Genomic DNA, 13,869 nt, shown 5'->3' with positions numbered 1-13,869 from the left:
ATGGTGACAAAGATGTCCTGCGGAGTTTTCTTGTAAACAAACTTAAGTTGTCTTGACATTCACCTGAAGGCGTTGTGTGAGGTGTAACACATGTGATGTAAAACATTTGCCATGTTTTCCTGATATTTACTTAAGGTCATCATACTTCTCACATCTTAATAATCTTGAAATCGTATTATTGTATTTTAGCCTGCATGTGTATTGTTTTTTTGATTAGTCCTGCATTTATTCATACAGCTTTAGGACACACTGTTCAGAGTTAGAATAAGGACATACCACACCTCGTCCCCCCCATTTCCTTTCTGGGTGGAGGTCTTTGACTTGAAATCAGCACCAGTGAAAATGTCAAAACACCATCATTTGTGGAAATTATGAAAATCATGCCAGTATGTCCACAATCTGTTTATTTACCTTAAAAATCTCACAAGCACATTTCAAAGTTATAAAACAGACGTCTTTATTGACAGATTAAAAAGTTCTCTTTTTTCAGAACCATTGCTAAAACAAATGACTTGCAGACAGGAAATCATAACATAGTCCGGCATAAATGTGAATGGCAGATTGACATGAAAGAAACATGGCTGAGTTTAAGGCTTTTGTAACACAAATAGCAAAAATATCTGTTTTGCTTGAGGATATAAGTAAAAAAAAAAGTTAGAAAAGGTTACAAATTGCGCCGTAAGTGTAAAGCACAGAACCACAAGAGTCACTAAACCACAGCAGCAGGCAACTCTGAACACCATTTGAAATTTAGCCACGGTAAGGGTTTTCCTTATTCAAATTCATCGCGTAATGGCTGACCAACTCATTCATTCGTACCACCATGAGGCTGACAACAATGATGATAATAAGGCTGGAGAGGCAAACCAGGACTGTGGCCCAGATGTTGATGGAGCGGGCAGTGGAGCCATAGTGTTTGGCACCAGACATGTCTCCAGCCATCTTCCGGTCTCTGGCCTGGAAGGACCAAAGAACATTGATTTTAGAAGTTGATTCATAGTAATGCTCCACCTCAAGGGGCCGTAACCCGCCAACACTGACCCTAAGCTCAGTCTGATAAGGTTTGCTGTTTCTCCCATTTCCTAGTTTTCCTTAAGTAAGTGTTCTCATTCTTCGTATTTAAGAATGTCCAGCAAAGTTTGCAACAAATGTAAAGTTGTCTTTGTTCTTTTATCTAATTTTTCCATGTTTTTATTTTTCCTTATTTGTAATTTTTTGTTTCAACATTTAAACTTTCATTTTCAAGCCTAGTGATTTCTATATTCTTAGAGATGAACATTGTCTCCTAACTGCCCGTGCTCTGCATGATTCTTGTCATGGTCTAAGTGAAGGCTGTGTTTTGTCTGCAAAAATATGGTGAAACATTTATTTTCCACAAACCCTATCTCTCCTTTGTTTAAAAAAAGTGCTGTTGGAAATTTTGATAAAATTGAACTTTTTTCAATATTCTTTGATAGGCAATAGTAGAAGATTCCCCATGAATGAAAGTCACCTTGATAGAGAAGACGAGAGCCGCCAGTCCGAGGCAGCAGGGGTTCAAGTAGATCAAGTTGAAGATTGACCAGATGACATGGTCCCTGGGGGCCTCCGAGTCGATGTTCACAGTGGTGTACTGAACCACTGTAGGTCCTCCAGGTTGTCCAGGCTGTCCAGGTAACCCATCATTCTTCCCCTGCAATGCAACATTCTCATACGGGTAACTCGGATTCATGCTGTCGGCTCAACTGCAGTTTGGAGTGTGGGTTGCAGGAAGGTGTGCAAGAACTCATCTCCTCCTGAAGTTGCGCAATAACTCAACTCCTCCTGAAGTTGCACAAGAACTCAACTGTCAATGTACCTATCGGTTTCTTTTTCCCACCACATTTCCAATGAAACGCAACACACAAGGGTTGGCTGTGGATATGGCAAAGAACATACAATACAAGCCTTTTGGCTTCTTAAAAAACATAAAAACAGATAAATAAAACATATTATATCATAGTTTTTGATGATTTTTTTATGACATGCTATAATATGACGCTTCATGAATTATTTTATGGCATATTATACTATTACTTTGATGAAATACTATGTATTTTAATAATTTTATATGACATACTACCGTAGAAACGAGTGTCGGAATGCTGAGCTCCAATCCACCTGGGCATGCAATCAATTTGCCTCCTTTTTTACTGACACAATTCAGAAAATTAGACAAGCAGTCAGTGCCTCCACACCAACCACAGGATATGTGTTGTCCCCATCTCTGAATAACATCCATTCAAATATCATGACACAATTTCTTTCAATCGACCTTAGAAGCCTAGAAGACATTATACAACATCTGAAGTCATCCTCCTGCTGCTTGGATATTCTACCAACACACTTTTTCAAAAATATTTCAAACTGTATGACCACTGATCTTTTACAAATTGTAAACGCATCCCTTCTCCCAGGTGTCTTCCCACAAGCCTTAAAAACTGCAGTTATTAAACCACTCCTAAAGAAGGCTAATTTAGACTCTGCAACAATGAAAAATGATAGGCCAAAATCCAACCTCCCATTTTTAAGTAAAATTTTAACAGCTGTACAACTTCTTGGCCGTAAATAACTGCTTTGATGTCTTCCAGTCAGGCTTTCGACAGCACCACAGTACTGAAACTGCTCTTGTTAAGGTTTTCAACGACATCCACTTAAACACAGACAATGGCAGAATTTCAGTCTTAGTATTACTAGATCTCAGTGCTGCATTCGACACGGTCGACCATGACATACTACTAGAAAGACAAAACATCTGGGTGGGACTCTCTGGCACAGCACTCAACTGGTTTGCATCCTACTTGAAGGACAGAGAATACTTTGTGTCTGTAGCTAATTACACAGAGCTGACTAAAATGACATGTGGTGTTCCCCAAGGTTCAATACTGGGGCCTCTTCTGTTCAACATCTATGCTTCCACTAGCTCAGATTATAGAAAACAACAGTGTTATCATAATTATGCAGACGACACACAAATCTACATAACTGTATCACCAGGGGACTATAATCCCATACAAGGGCTGGGTAAATGCATTGATCAAATCAACAACTGGATGTGCCAGAATTGTCCAATTAAACAAAGATAAAACAGAAGTAATTGTGTTTGGTACCAAGGACGAACGATTGGAAGTCAGCGCTCAGCTTCAATCACTGATGTTAAAAACCACAAACCAAGCCAGAAATCTAGGCTTAGTTATGGATTCAGACCTCAACCTGAACAGCCATATCAAGACAATTACAAAATCAGCCTACCTGAAGAATACATCAAGGATTAGAGGATTTATGTCTCAACAGGATTTGGAAAACTTGTCCATGCATTTATCTTCAGTAGACTCGACTACTGTAACGGTGTGTTTACAGGTCTCTGTAAAAAGTCAATCAGAACGCTGCAGCTCAAGTCCTCACTAAGACCAAGAAAGTGGATCACATCACTCCAGTTCTGAGGTCTTTGCACTGGCTTCCTGTCCAACAAAGAATTGACTTTAAAATCCTGCTGTTGGTTAATAAAGCACTGAATGGTTTAGGGCCAGAATACGTCTCTGATCTGCTGCTACCTTATGAACCATCCCGACCCCTTAGGTCACCTGGGACCGGTCTACTTTCTGTTCCCAGAGTCACAACTAAACATGGAGAAGCAGCGTTCAGTTTTTCTGCTCCACATATGTGGAACAAAGTCCCAGAAAGCTGCAGGTCTGCTGAGAGCCTCAGCTCCTTTAAGTCAAGATTGAAGACTTTTCTGTTTGCTGCTGCCTTTAATTGAACCTGATTCAAGGATATTAATCAATTTCCTGCATTATACTACTGTATTTTAATTCTTAAACTGCTTTTTAGTGTTTTAATGAATGTTCTTTATTGTTTTAAATCTCCTTTTCTTTTGCCTTAAGTTTTGATGCTTTTAATGGTTTTATGTGAAGCACTTTGAATTACCTTGTTGTTGAAATGTGCTATACAATAAACTTGCCTTGCCTTACCGTATGACTTTCTTTTTTTTTTACATTCAAAATCTCAATTTCAAAAAGTTATCCAACTGACAAACTCAACTTTTGTTTATTGACAAATAAAAGCTATTGTTTTGATTTAATTTGTCATTAAATAAAAGTTGAGACACAATCATCACAGACAGGAAATCTCAAACAAATTCTGGCATTCAAACTTGACTGCAGACAAGATTTTATAACTTTTTTGAAAAGGATACTGTACTATGAATATTAGTTTATTATTTTAAAGATTTTTTATGACTATTTTTCACCATGCTGTGGTCTTTTTTATGACATTCTATAGTATACTGTGACATTTAATGATTTGTTTCGACAGACTATATTATGACTCTTCAACATTCTCAACATACTTTTTCATACTATGACTGTTTTAGGACTTTTGTCGACATGCTCTACTTTTTATAACGTTTTTTTTACATATTATAATTTGCCTTTTTTGATGTACTCTACTATGACGTTTTCTGATAATTTCTTTGACATTCTATACCAAGACTTTTTCAATTTCCATGATTTATTTTCGACGTGCTATACTATGACCTTATTTCAACATACAACATGACTTTTTTCATGACTTTTTTTAGGCATGCTATTGTAACATAGGTGAAAAGGTTCAGGCTAAATCCCGCTAAATGGGAAAGCTACGCCACCTGCTGTTGTAAATTTGTACCTGCACTGAATAGCAGACGCAAAGGATTTTGGGTAGTCCTCAAAGCAACGGAGGAATCGCTACTAGACAGATCATGCGCTGTTGTCCACAAGAGATGACCTTTCTACTGTGTTGTCCTTTGTCATAAATGCAGATGTGGAATAAAGCTGCTGTTACCACAAGCCTGACCAGCTCCATGAGATTCATGTAACCAGGAGACATCTCACAGAGGTTACATTATGCAACACTCAGAGCTCCTCTTACAACGTGAGTTTAAAGTTGAGCTATGTTCACATTCATGCTCTGAAATGCAGTCCAATGTGCAAGCTGTGTATTTTGGATATGTGCATCTGCTGCTGCACACCCATTGAAAACTCAGAGAGCATCCAATAAAGTCATTGCATGTGTGTAATCACACCAACATTACATTGTTGCACTGTGCATCTCACCATCAGAGTCTAGCGTACATTACTGCAAACCAAACAAGAACGGTAAATGTCAGTCTTGTATTATATTGTTGCACTCTCATCACAAATAAACCAGAGTAAAAAATGACTGTTTGTTGAAATTAAAAAATCTTGCTTGGACCAAGATCATACCAAACTCGCTTTGTCAGCCATTCATCTCCTGACCTTTGACTCAGCGACTGCTCGGTCAAGCTGCCATTTGTGTTTTGCTTTATGTGGAACTGTGTTTGTTCTTCAGATGTCTTAATTGGGGAATTTGCCACAGACTTTATTTGCCAACTGATAGTAATTGTTGGAGCTATTTATTTTATATTAGTATTTTGTTATTTAATTAATAAGTAGTATTGTTTAATTAAGCTAAATGTTTGCTTATTTAGGTTAGTTCATTGATTTGTTGTTTTGGTAATTACTGTGGGCACCTGTGGCTATATATATGAGTTGACAGATAGGACCAGCATGCACCGGGGTGGGCTTATAGTTTTTACCAGCACAGGAGAGACAGCGCGACAGGAGTTTTCTTTGTTCTTTTTGTTTGTTTCCTTGTTTTGTTTGCTTTACTAAATAAATAAGAAAATAGGAATCCTGCATGGACAATCTACTCTCTTCTGCCTGCGTAAAATACCGACCACGGTGCATCACTGGCGTTTTATTATTGTTTGTTTTATTTTGATTTATACGACAAATGGCCACTACAGTAATAATGCTTGTAATACACACACCTCTCAGAAAACACAGCCTCTATAAAGTTTCTTCGATGAGTTTTATAATATCAATCTGTTATTCAATAATGTCAACAGTTAAATAACTTCACTTTCATTGTCATATCTGAAATATTAAGTGTAGGTATGCTTTTTTTAGGTACGAGGATCACCAGAGTGTTTTTTACAGTAACCGTAGATTACCAAGCCACCAGCTGCTCGGCGATGTCATCGAGTGGCTTGGCCGATGGAGCGGACCCAGGACTGCCTCCAAAAGTGGTGGCGAAGGATGTGTGGCCTCAAGGCCGCCAGTTCAGCCGGGAGCAGCCTCGGGACCACGGCTGGAACTCCAGCAGGAACAGAGGCCCCGATGCTTAAGCCCGGGTAGAGCCCGACCGCAGGAGCAGGTCTGGAACTCTTGCACAGACCGGGACAGGTCACATACTTTTCTGAGCAGGGCTGGAATGCAGACAGGGATCCGGGAAGAGACCGGGCCTCCTCAGGGCCAGAGCAGGCATGGGGAACTGGCTCAAGCTAAGACCTGGAGCAACACGAGCAGAGACAGAGGGCATGTCTGAAGACCTGGTACGTACTCTAACACATTAACTCACCAGCCTCTAAAAGATCACATTTTCTTCTTCATAATTTTGTGTTAAACAACTAGTCACAACTCATTTATAACTCAACTTATTTATTTGTTCTGCATTTGTTACTTGGAAGACTTGAACTTGAAGAAAGTCCAAAGTGGAGATGGAGCGACGCCCACCTGTTGATAGCTTCCTCCAGCCACCAGAGGGCAGAACCTCTTGTAAATGACCCTCGTCTGATATTTAATGTGTTGAGAGTGAGCTATGATACAAACCTCTTGTCTTGTATTTAGATTATTTCCTGCAGAAATAAAGAGTTTAGTTCAAATAGATGATGCAAATAAAAAAAAGCTCTGTCCTAATAACATATTTGTTATTATAATATTACTTTATTATTATTTTTTTCATTACAGTTCTAGCACCATTATTCTGTCAGTTTAAATGTAACCCTGTAACTTGGTGCAGTTTTGGGAGAAAATGTAAAATGTGTAATAGTCAGTGTTTTATCTTTAACAAACAATCTAATTTTAATTTTCTATGAAATTAAAAATTCAATTTAATTGGTCAATTACAGTTATGAGAAATATATAGAATACTTTTAAGTGATCGGCTTGGCTAACAAAGTAAAAAAACACTGGTGGTTGTAGTTTCTTTGTCTTTTAATTGATTAAAATAGTTTTCCCAGGTGCAGCCCAATGTAAACATGTTGTTTCATGTTGGGAATTTGACTGGAGAGCTTATTGTGGATCACTTTTCTGTATTTCCCCTCAACACACACACACACACACACACACACACACACACACGTACCATGTTTATATGAATTCTCTTCTCTGTGTGTAAGGAGATATAAACTATGGTGACATTTTTGAAGTAACGATGTCCTGGGGAGTTTTCTTGTTTACAAACTTAAGTTGTCTTAACATTCACCTGAAGGCGTGTGAGGTGTAACACATGTGATGTAAAACATTTGCCATGTTTTCCTGATATTTACTTAAGGTCATCATACTTCTCACATCTTAATTATCTTGAAATGGTATTATTGTATTTTAGCCTGCATGTGTATTGTTTTTTTGATTAGGCCTGCATTTATTCATACAGCTTTAGGACACAGTCCAGAGTTAGCATAAGGACATACCACACCTCGTCGTCGTCGTCGTCGCCCCCCCCCCCCCCCCCCCCCCCCCCCCCCTTTCCTCTCTGGGTGGAGTTCTTTGGCTTGAAATCAGCACCAGTGAAAATGTCAAAACACCATCATTTGTGGCAATTATGAAAATCATGCCAGTATGTCCACAATCTGTTTATATACCTTAAAAATCTCACAAGCACATTTCAAAGTTATAAAACAGACGTCTTTATTGACAGATTTAAAAGTTCTCTTTTTTCAGAACCATTGCTAAAACAAATGCCTTGCAGACAGGAAATCACAATCTAATAACATAGTTTGGCATAAATGTGAACTACAGATTGTCATTAAAGAAACATGGCTGAGTTTAAGGCTTTTGTAACACAAATAGAAAAAAAGTATCTGTTTTGCTTGAGGATATAAGTAAAAAAAAAAGCTATAAAAGGTTACAAATTGCGCCGTAAGTGTAAAGCACAGAACCACAAGAGTCACTAAACCACAGCAGCAGGCAACTCTGAACACCATTTGAAATTTAGCCACTGTAAGGGTTTTTATTTCTCCCGTAATTCCTGAAATGGCTGACCAACTGACTCACTCGTACGGCCATGACGATGCCAAAAATGATGGCAATAAGGACGATGAGGCAAACCAGGACTGTGGCCCAGATGTTGAGGCAGCGGGCAGTGGAGCCGTAGTGTTTGGCACCAGACATGTCTCCAGCCATCTTCCGGTCTCTGGCCTGGAAGGACCAAAGCACATTGATTTTAGAAGTGGATTCATAGTAATGCTCCACCTCAAGGGCCGTAACCCGCCAACACTGACCCTAAGCTCAGTCTGATAAGGTTTGCTGTACTTCTACTTTAGAAATGAGATTTTCTCCCATTTCCTATATATAGTTTTCCTTACATAAGTGTTCTGATTCTTCGTATTTAACAATGTCCAGCAAAGTTTGCAACTAATGTAAAGGTGTCTTTGTTCTTTTATCTCATTTTTCCATGTTTTTATTTTTCCTTATTTGTAATTTTTTGTTTCAACATTTAAACTTTCATTTTCAAGCCTAGTGATTTCTATAATCTTAGAGATGAACATTGTCTCCTAACTGCCCGTGCTCTGCATGATTCTTGTCATGGTCTAAGTGAGGGCTGTGTTTTGTCTGCAAAAATATGGTGAAATGTTTATTTTCCTCTAACCCAATCTCTCCTTTGTTCAAAAAAAGTGCTGCTCGAAATTGAAAAACTATTTTTTTTTTTAATATATTCTTTGATAGGCAATAGTAGAACATTCTCCATGAATGAAAGTCACCTTGATAGAGAAGACGAGAGCCGCCAGTCCGAGGCAGCAGGGATTCAAGTGGAAAAAGTTGAAGATTGACCAGATGACATGGTCCCTGGGGGCCTCCGAGTTGATGTTCACAGTGGTGTACTGAACCATAGGTCCTCCAGGCTGTCCAGGCAGTCCAGGGTATCCAGGTAACCCATCATTCTTCCCCTGCAATGCAACATTCTCATACACAGGATTCATGCTGTCGGCTCAACTGCAGTTTGGAGTGTGGGTTTCAGGAAGGTGTGAAAGAACTCATCTCCTCCTGAAGTTGCGTAATAATTAAACTCCTCCTAAAGTTGCGCAAGAACTCAACTGTCAATGTAATTATCACAGTTTTTGATGATTTTTTTATGACACGCTACAATATGATGCTTCGTGATTTATTTTATGGCATACTATACTATTACTTTGATGAAATACTATGTCTTTAAATAATTTTATATGACATACTACCGTATGACTTTTTTTTTTTTACATTCAAAATCTCAATTTCAAAAAGTTATCCAACTGACAAACTAAACTTTAGTTTATTGACAAATAAAAGCAATTGTTTAGATTTAATTTGTCATTAAATAAAAGTTGAGACACAATCATCACAGACAGGAAATCTCAAACAAATTCTGACCTTTAAACTTGAGTGCAGACAACATTTTATAACTTTTTTGAAAAGGATTCTTTACTATGATTATTAGTAGTTTATTATTTTTAAGAATTTTTATGACTTTTTTTCACCATGCTATGGTCTTTTTTATGACATGCTATAGCAGCGGTATTCAATTAAAATTCCAAAAGTTCCAGATTGAGAAAATCTCCTCGGGCAAAGGTCCAGAACATTACAATAATATCTAACTTGCGCAATTTAGTGCCATATATATATATATATTCAGGAAGCCAGTAGTAACAACGTCTCTGTTGTCAACAACTGTCAAATCAAATAAAGAAAGTGGATGGATTATAAATAATACATAGAAGTTACATATTCATTCATATACATGTCAAGTAAAATAAAGAATAACTGACATAACAGAAAGCTTTTGAAAAATGTGCATCTTAAAATAAAGTAATTTATTTTAGAAAAATGAATTTCTCTGAAGTGCCCTGCAGCTTTAAATTCAGTTCATTCAGGTGTGAAGTGATGTCAATAAAAAAAGCCACAATATTATATTTTTCTCATCTTTTAATAAGAGACATTTTTGTGCATGGACTTTATCTGTGGTTATTAAACCACTTGTTTCCGCTCTATTCTCTCTGTTAACATCATTGGACAGTGAACTAATGTGTTAGGATTCTGATCATACTGGGCTCTTAGGTTTATTTTCTGTGAATTCATTTCAGATGTGAGTGGGTGCGTTTGCTCAAAAGAGTTGTGCTTTGTCTGGTAGTGACATTACCGCTTTTAATAATTGTCACGGTCTCTGAACATATGAGACATAGGCCTACTGCTTTTAAACTGTCCGTGGGAAGAATTAACCTAAGAGTGTGTTCATTAATAAAGACTCTGGTCTCTCTGACCACTTTTCTCTTTTTGGAGATCGTCATGTGAAATAACTTCTCTGGCTCGTGCAACTCTCCTGCTTTGCTATCTATTTCCTCGTCTTTCCCCCGTTTGTCACGTGGGTACATCCCAAGTCTCTTAATTGCCATTTCCTCGCTCGATCCTCGCTTGAACCGGAAGTTGTTCTGTCCCAAAGCTCTTATTTAGCTCGGAGGATCGAGAAGCGAGGAGGGAGGAGGGACCTCGGAGGAGCCATGAGCGAGGACACACGAGAACAGACTTTCAGGAAGTGTCTGAACGGCCGACACGCCCCCTCATTGTTCATCAGTTATGTGATCGGACGCTGCAGCCGATCAGGATCGATTTCTACCGGTGGAATGAGATCGTCTTATTTATGAATTATTTGCCTCTGTAGGTTTTGAAATTGTGACTGGGACATCATTATTAAATAATCCAGAATATGATTATTGTTTCTCTTAAATGATAAAACTAATCAAACACTCAGGAATGATCAGCCTCACGTGACTGAATGAAATGATGATACATGATGTAAAAAGCTCTCTCTCACTTTAATTGTTTCCATAATAAAAGTTATTGAGGGAAACATCAGATCATGAAAACACAAATCTTTCTAATAAATGAAGAAAGTTGTTTGTGGTCCTTTTGTTGTTCAGTCTACAATGAACATCTATTTAAGCCAGACGGTGAATCAGAAAACTAATCAAATATAAACTAGTTTATTCTGTGATCTGTCTTCACTCTGGTCAGTCAGTCCGATCGGCTGCAGCGTCCAACCACATAACTGATGAACAATGAGGGGGCGTGTCGGCCGTTAAAAGACTTCCTGGTTCTCGTGGTTGCTCGCTCATGGCTCCTCGGAGGTCCCTCCTCCATCCTCCATCCTCGCTCCTCAGAGCTAAATAAGAGCTTTGGGACGGCCGTTAATATGGCGGCGCAGAACAACTTCTGGTTCAAGCTAGGATCGAGGAATGAGGAAATGACAATTAAGAGACTTGGGATGTACCCTAAGACGCAAGGAAAGGACCCAAGTGAGGGAAACGAGGATGCAATTAAGAGACTTGGGATGTACCCTTGGTCAGCGTATTTCCTAACTGCTGAACAAGTGCCATAAATGCTGGAAAAACTGCGCCGGTTGAAATAGAAGCACTCCCATGAACATTTTATAATTCTCAATTATCTATCGGTTTTAGGTCCTGGTCCGGATACAACGATGTCTGGGTCCGGATCGCAGTCCGCCTATTAGGGAACACTGTTCTATAGTATACTATGACTTTTAATGATTTCTTTCGAAAGACTATATATTATGACTCATTTCAACATGCTATACGATGACTTTTTTCAACATACTTTATGACTTTTTATGACATACCATACTACATGTTGAAAAGAGCCGTAATATAGTATGTCAAAACAAATCATTAAATGTCGTAGTATACTATAGAATGTCATAAGAAAGACCATAGCATGGTGAAAAATAGTCATAAAACGTCTTACATATAATAAACTACTAATAATCATAGTATAGAATCCTAAAATGTTGTTTGCAGTCAAGTTTGAATCCCAGAATTTGTTTGAGATTTCCTGTCTGTGATGATTGTGTCTCAACTTTCATTTAATGACAAATGAAATCAAAATGATTGCTTTAATTTGTCAATAAACAAAAGTTGAGTTTGTCAGTTGGATAACTTTTTGAAATTGAGATTTTGATGTTAAAAAAAAAGAAAGTCATACGGTAGTATGTCATATCAAATTATTAAAAGGCATCGTATTTCATCAAAGTAATAGTCATATTATAGCATGTCATAAAAAAATCATCAAAAACTAGAAATAGTATGTTTTATTTATGTGTCAGTTGGGGGGGAAATCAAAAGGATTGTTTAATGGACAAAATGTTCTGTTTTTTTAAATGAATCTGCAAACTCTTTGGGGATTTTTTTAAGGAGCCAAAAGGCTTGTATTGTATGTTCTTTGCCATATCCACAGCCAACCCTTGTGTGTTGCGTTTCATTGGAAATTTGGTGGGAAAAAGAAACCGATAGTTTCATTCACAGTTGAGTGCTTGCGCAACTTCCCGAGGAGTTGAGTTCTTGCACACCTTCCAGCAACCCACACTCCAAACTGCAGTTGAGCTGACAGCATGAATCCTGTGAGTTACCCGTATGAGAATCTTGCATTGCAGGGGAGCAATGATGGCTTACCTGGATACCCTGGACAGCCTGGATACCCTGGACTGCCTGGACAGCCTGGAGGACCTATGGTTCAGTACACCACTGTGAACATCGACTCGGAGGCCCCCAGGGACCATGTCATCTGGTCAATCTTCAACTTTTTCCACTTGAATCCCTGCTGCCTCGGACTGGCGGCTCTCGTCTTCTCTATCAAGGTGACTTTCATTCATGGAGAATCCACTACTATTGCCTATCAAAGAATATTGAAAAAATAAAAATCTTTTTTTGGGAGGAATGGGAGAAAGCGATCTCATTTCCAAAGTAGAAGTACAACAAACCTTATCAGACTGAGCTTAGGGTCAGTGTTGGCGGGTTACGGCCCCTTGAGGTGGAGCATTACTATGAATCCACTTCTAAAATCAATGTGCTTTGGTCCTTCCAGGCCAGAGACCGGAAGATGGCTGGAGACATGTCTGGTGCCCGACACTACGGCTCCACTGCCCGCTGCCTCAACATCTGGGCCACAGTCCTGGTTTGCGTCCTCAGCCTTATTATTATCATTGTCCTGGTCCTATATGAATTTACTTAGTTTAGTGACTCTTGTGGTTCTGTGCTTTACACTTACGGTGCAATTTGTAACCTTTTATACCTTTTTTTTAACTTATATCCTCAAACAAAACAGATACTTTTGCTATTTGTGTTACAAAAGCCTTAAACTCAGCCATGTTTCTTTAATGACAATCTGTAGTTCACATTTATGCCGGACTGTTATGAGATTGTGATTTCCTGTCTGCAAGGCATTTGTCTTAGCAATGGTTCTGACAAAAGAGAAGTTTTTAATCTGTCAATAAAGACGTCTGTTGAATAACTTTGAAATGTGCTTGTGAGATTTTTAAGGTAAATAAACAGATTGTTGACGTACTGGCATGATTTCAAGCCAAAGAACTCCACCCAAAAAGGAAACGGGGGGGGGGGGGGTAGCATTTCCTTATTCTGACTCTGAACAGATATTTATTAACAGAAGCTTGACCCAGTGTTACAGACGACACCAAGACTAAACAGTGTGTCCTAAATCTGCATTACTGAATGCAGGACTAATTCTGAGCTGATCAAAAAGCAACTTAAGTTTGTTCACAAGAAAACTCCCCAGGACATACTTCAAAAATGTTACCATAGTTTATATCTCCTTACACACAGAGAAGAGAATTCATATAAACATGGTACGTGTGTGTTGAAGGGAGATACAGAAAAGTGATCCACAATAAGCTCTCCAGTCTAACAGCACTGCTGGTGAAACATGAGGGACTCTTTTCAGTGTCATA

At 38.5% G+C, this 13,869-nt stretch overlaps 2 protein-coding genes and 1 long non-coding RNA gene across 3 annotated transcripts; 1 reads left to right on the top strand and 2 right to left on the bottom strand.

Moving 5' to 3' along the window:
- Nucleotides 1-389: 389 nt before the first annotated feature.
- LOC306698210 (interferon-induced transmembrane protein 1-like) lies at nucleotides 390-3,836 on the bottom strand. Its single transcript, XM_079162424.1, has 2 exons — nucleotides 1,493-3,836; nucleotides 390-957 (listed from the first exon to the last, which is right to left on the bottom strand). The coding sequence occupies exons 1-2, from the start codon at nucleotides 1,709-1,711 to the stop codon at nucleotides 751-753; spliced, it is 426 nt and encodes a 141-aa protein (XP_079018550.1). The 5' UTR covers nucleotides 1,712-3,836; the 3' UTR covers nucleotides 390-750.
- A 3,914-nt stretch (nucleotides 3,837-7,750) lies between these two features.
- On the bottom strand, nucleotides 7,751-9,074 carry LOC306698457 (interferon-induced transmembrane protein 1-like). The gene is made up of 2 exons (XM_079162760.1): nucleotides 8,843-9,074; nucleotides 7,751-8,279 (listed from the first exon to the last, which is right to left on the bottom strand). The coding sequence occupies exons 1-2, from the start codon at nucleotides 9,059-9,061 to the stop codon at nucleotides 8,073-8,075; spliced, it is 426 nt and encodes a 141-aa protein (XP_079018886.1). The 5' UTR covers nucleotides 9,062-9,074; the 3' UTR covers nucleotides 7,751-8,072.
- Nucleotides 9,075-12,608: 3,534 nt separating this feature from the next.
- Nucleotides 12,609-13,416, top strand: LOC306698364. The gene is made up of 2 exons (XR_013767141.1): nucleotides 12,609-12,762; nucleotides 12,990-13,416. It is a non-coding gene; the product is annotated as an uncharacterized lncRNA (long non-coding RNA).
- The last annotated feature ends 453 nt before the right edge of the window (nucleotides 13,417-13,869 follow it).

The sequence above is a fragment of the Pholis gunnellus genome (assembly GCF_910591455.1).
Source record: "Pholis gunnellus genome assembly, chromosome: 7".
Lineage (NCBI taxonomy): Eukaryota > Metazoa > Chordata > Actinopteri > Perciformes > Pholidae > Pholis > Pholis gunnellus.
This window is presented reverse-complemented; position numbering and strand designations above follow the sequence as displayed.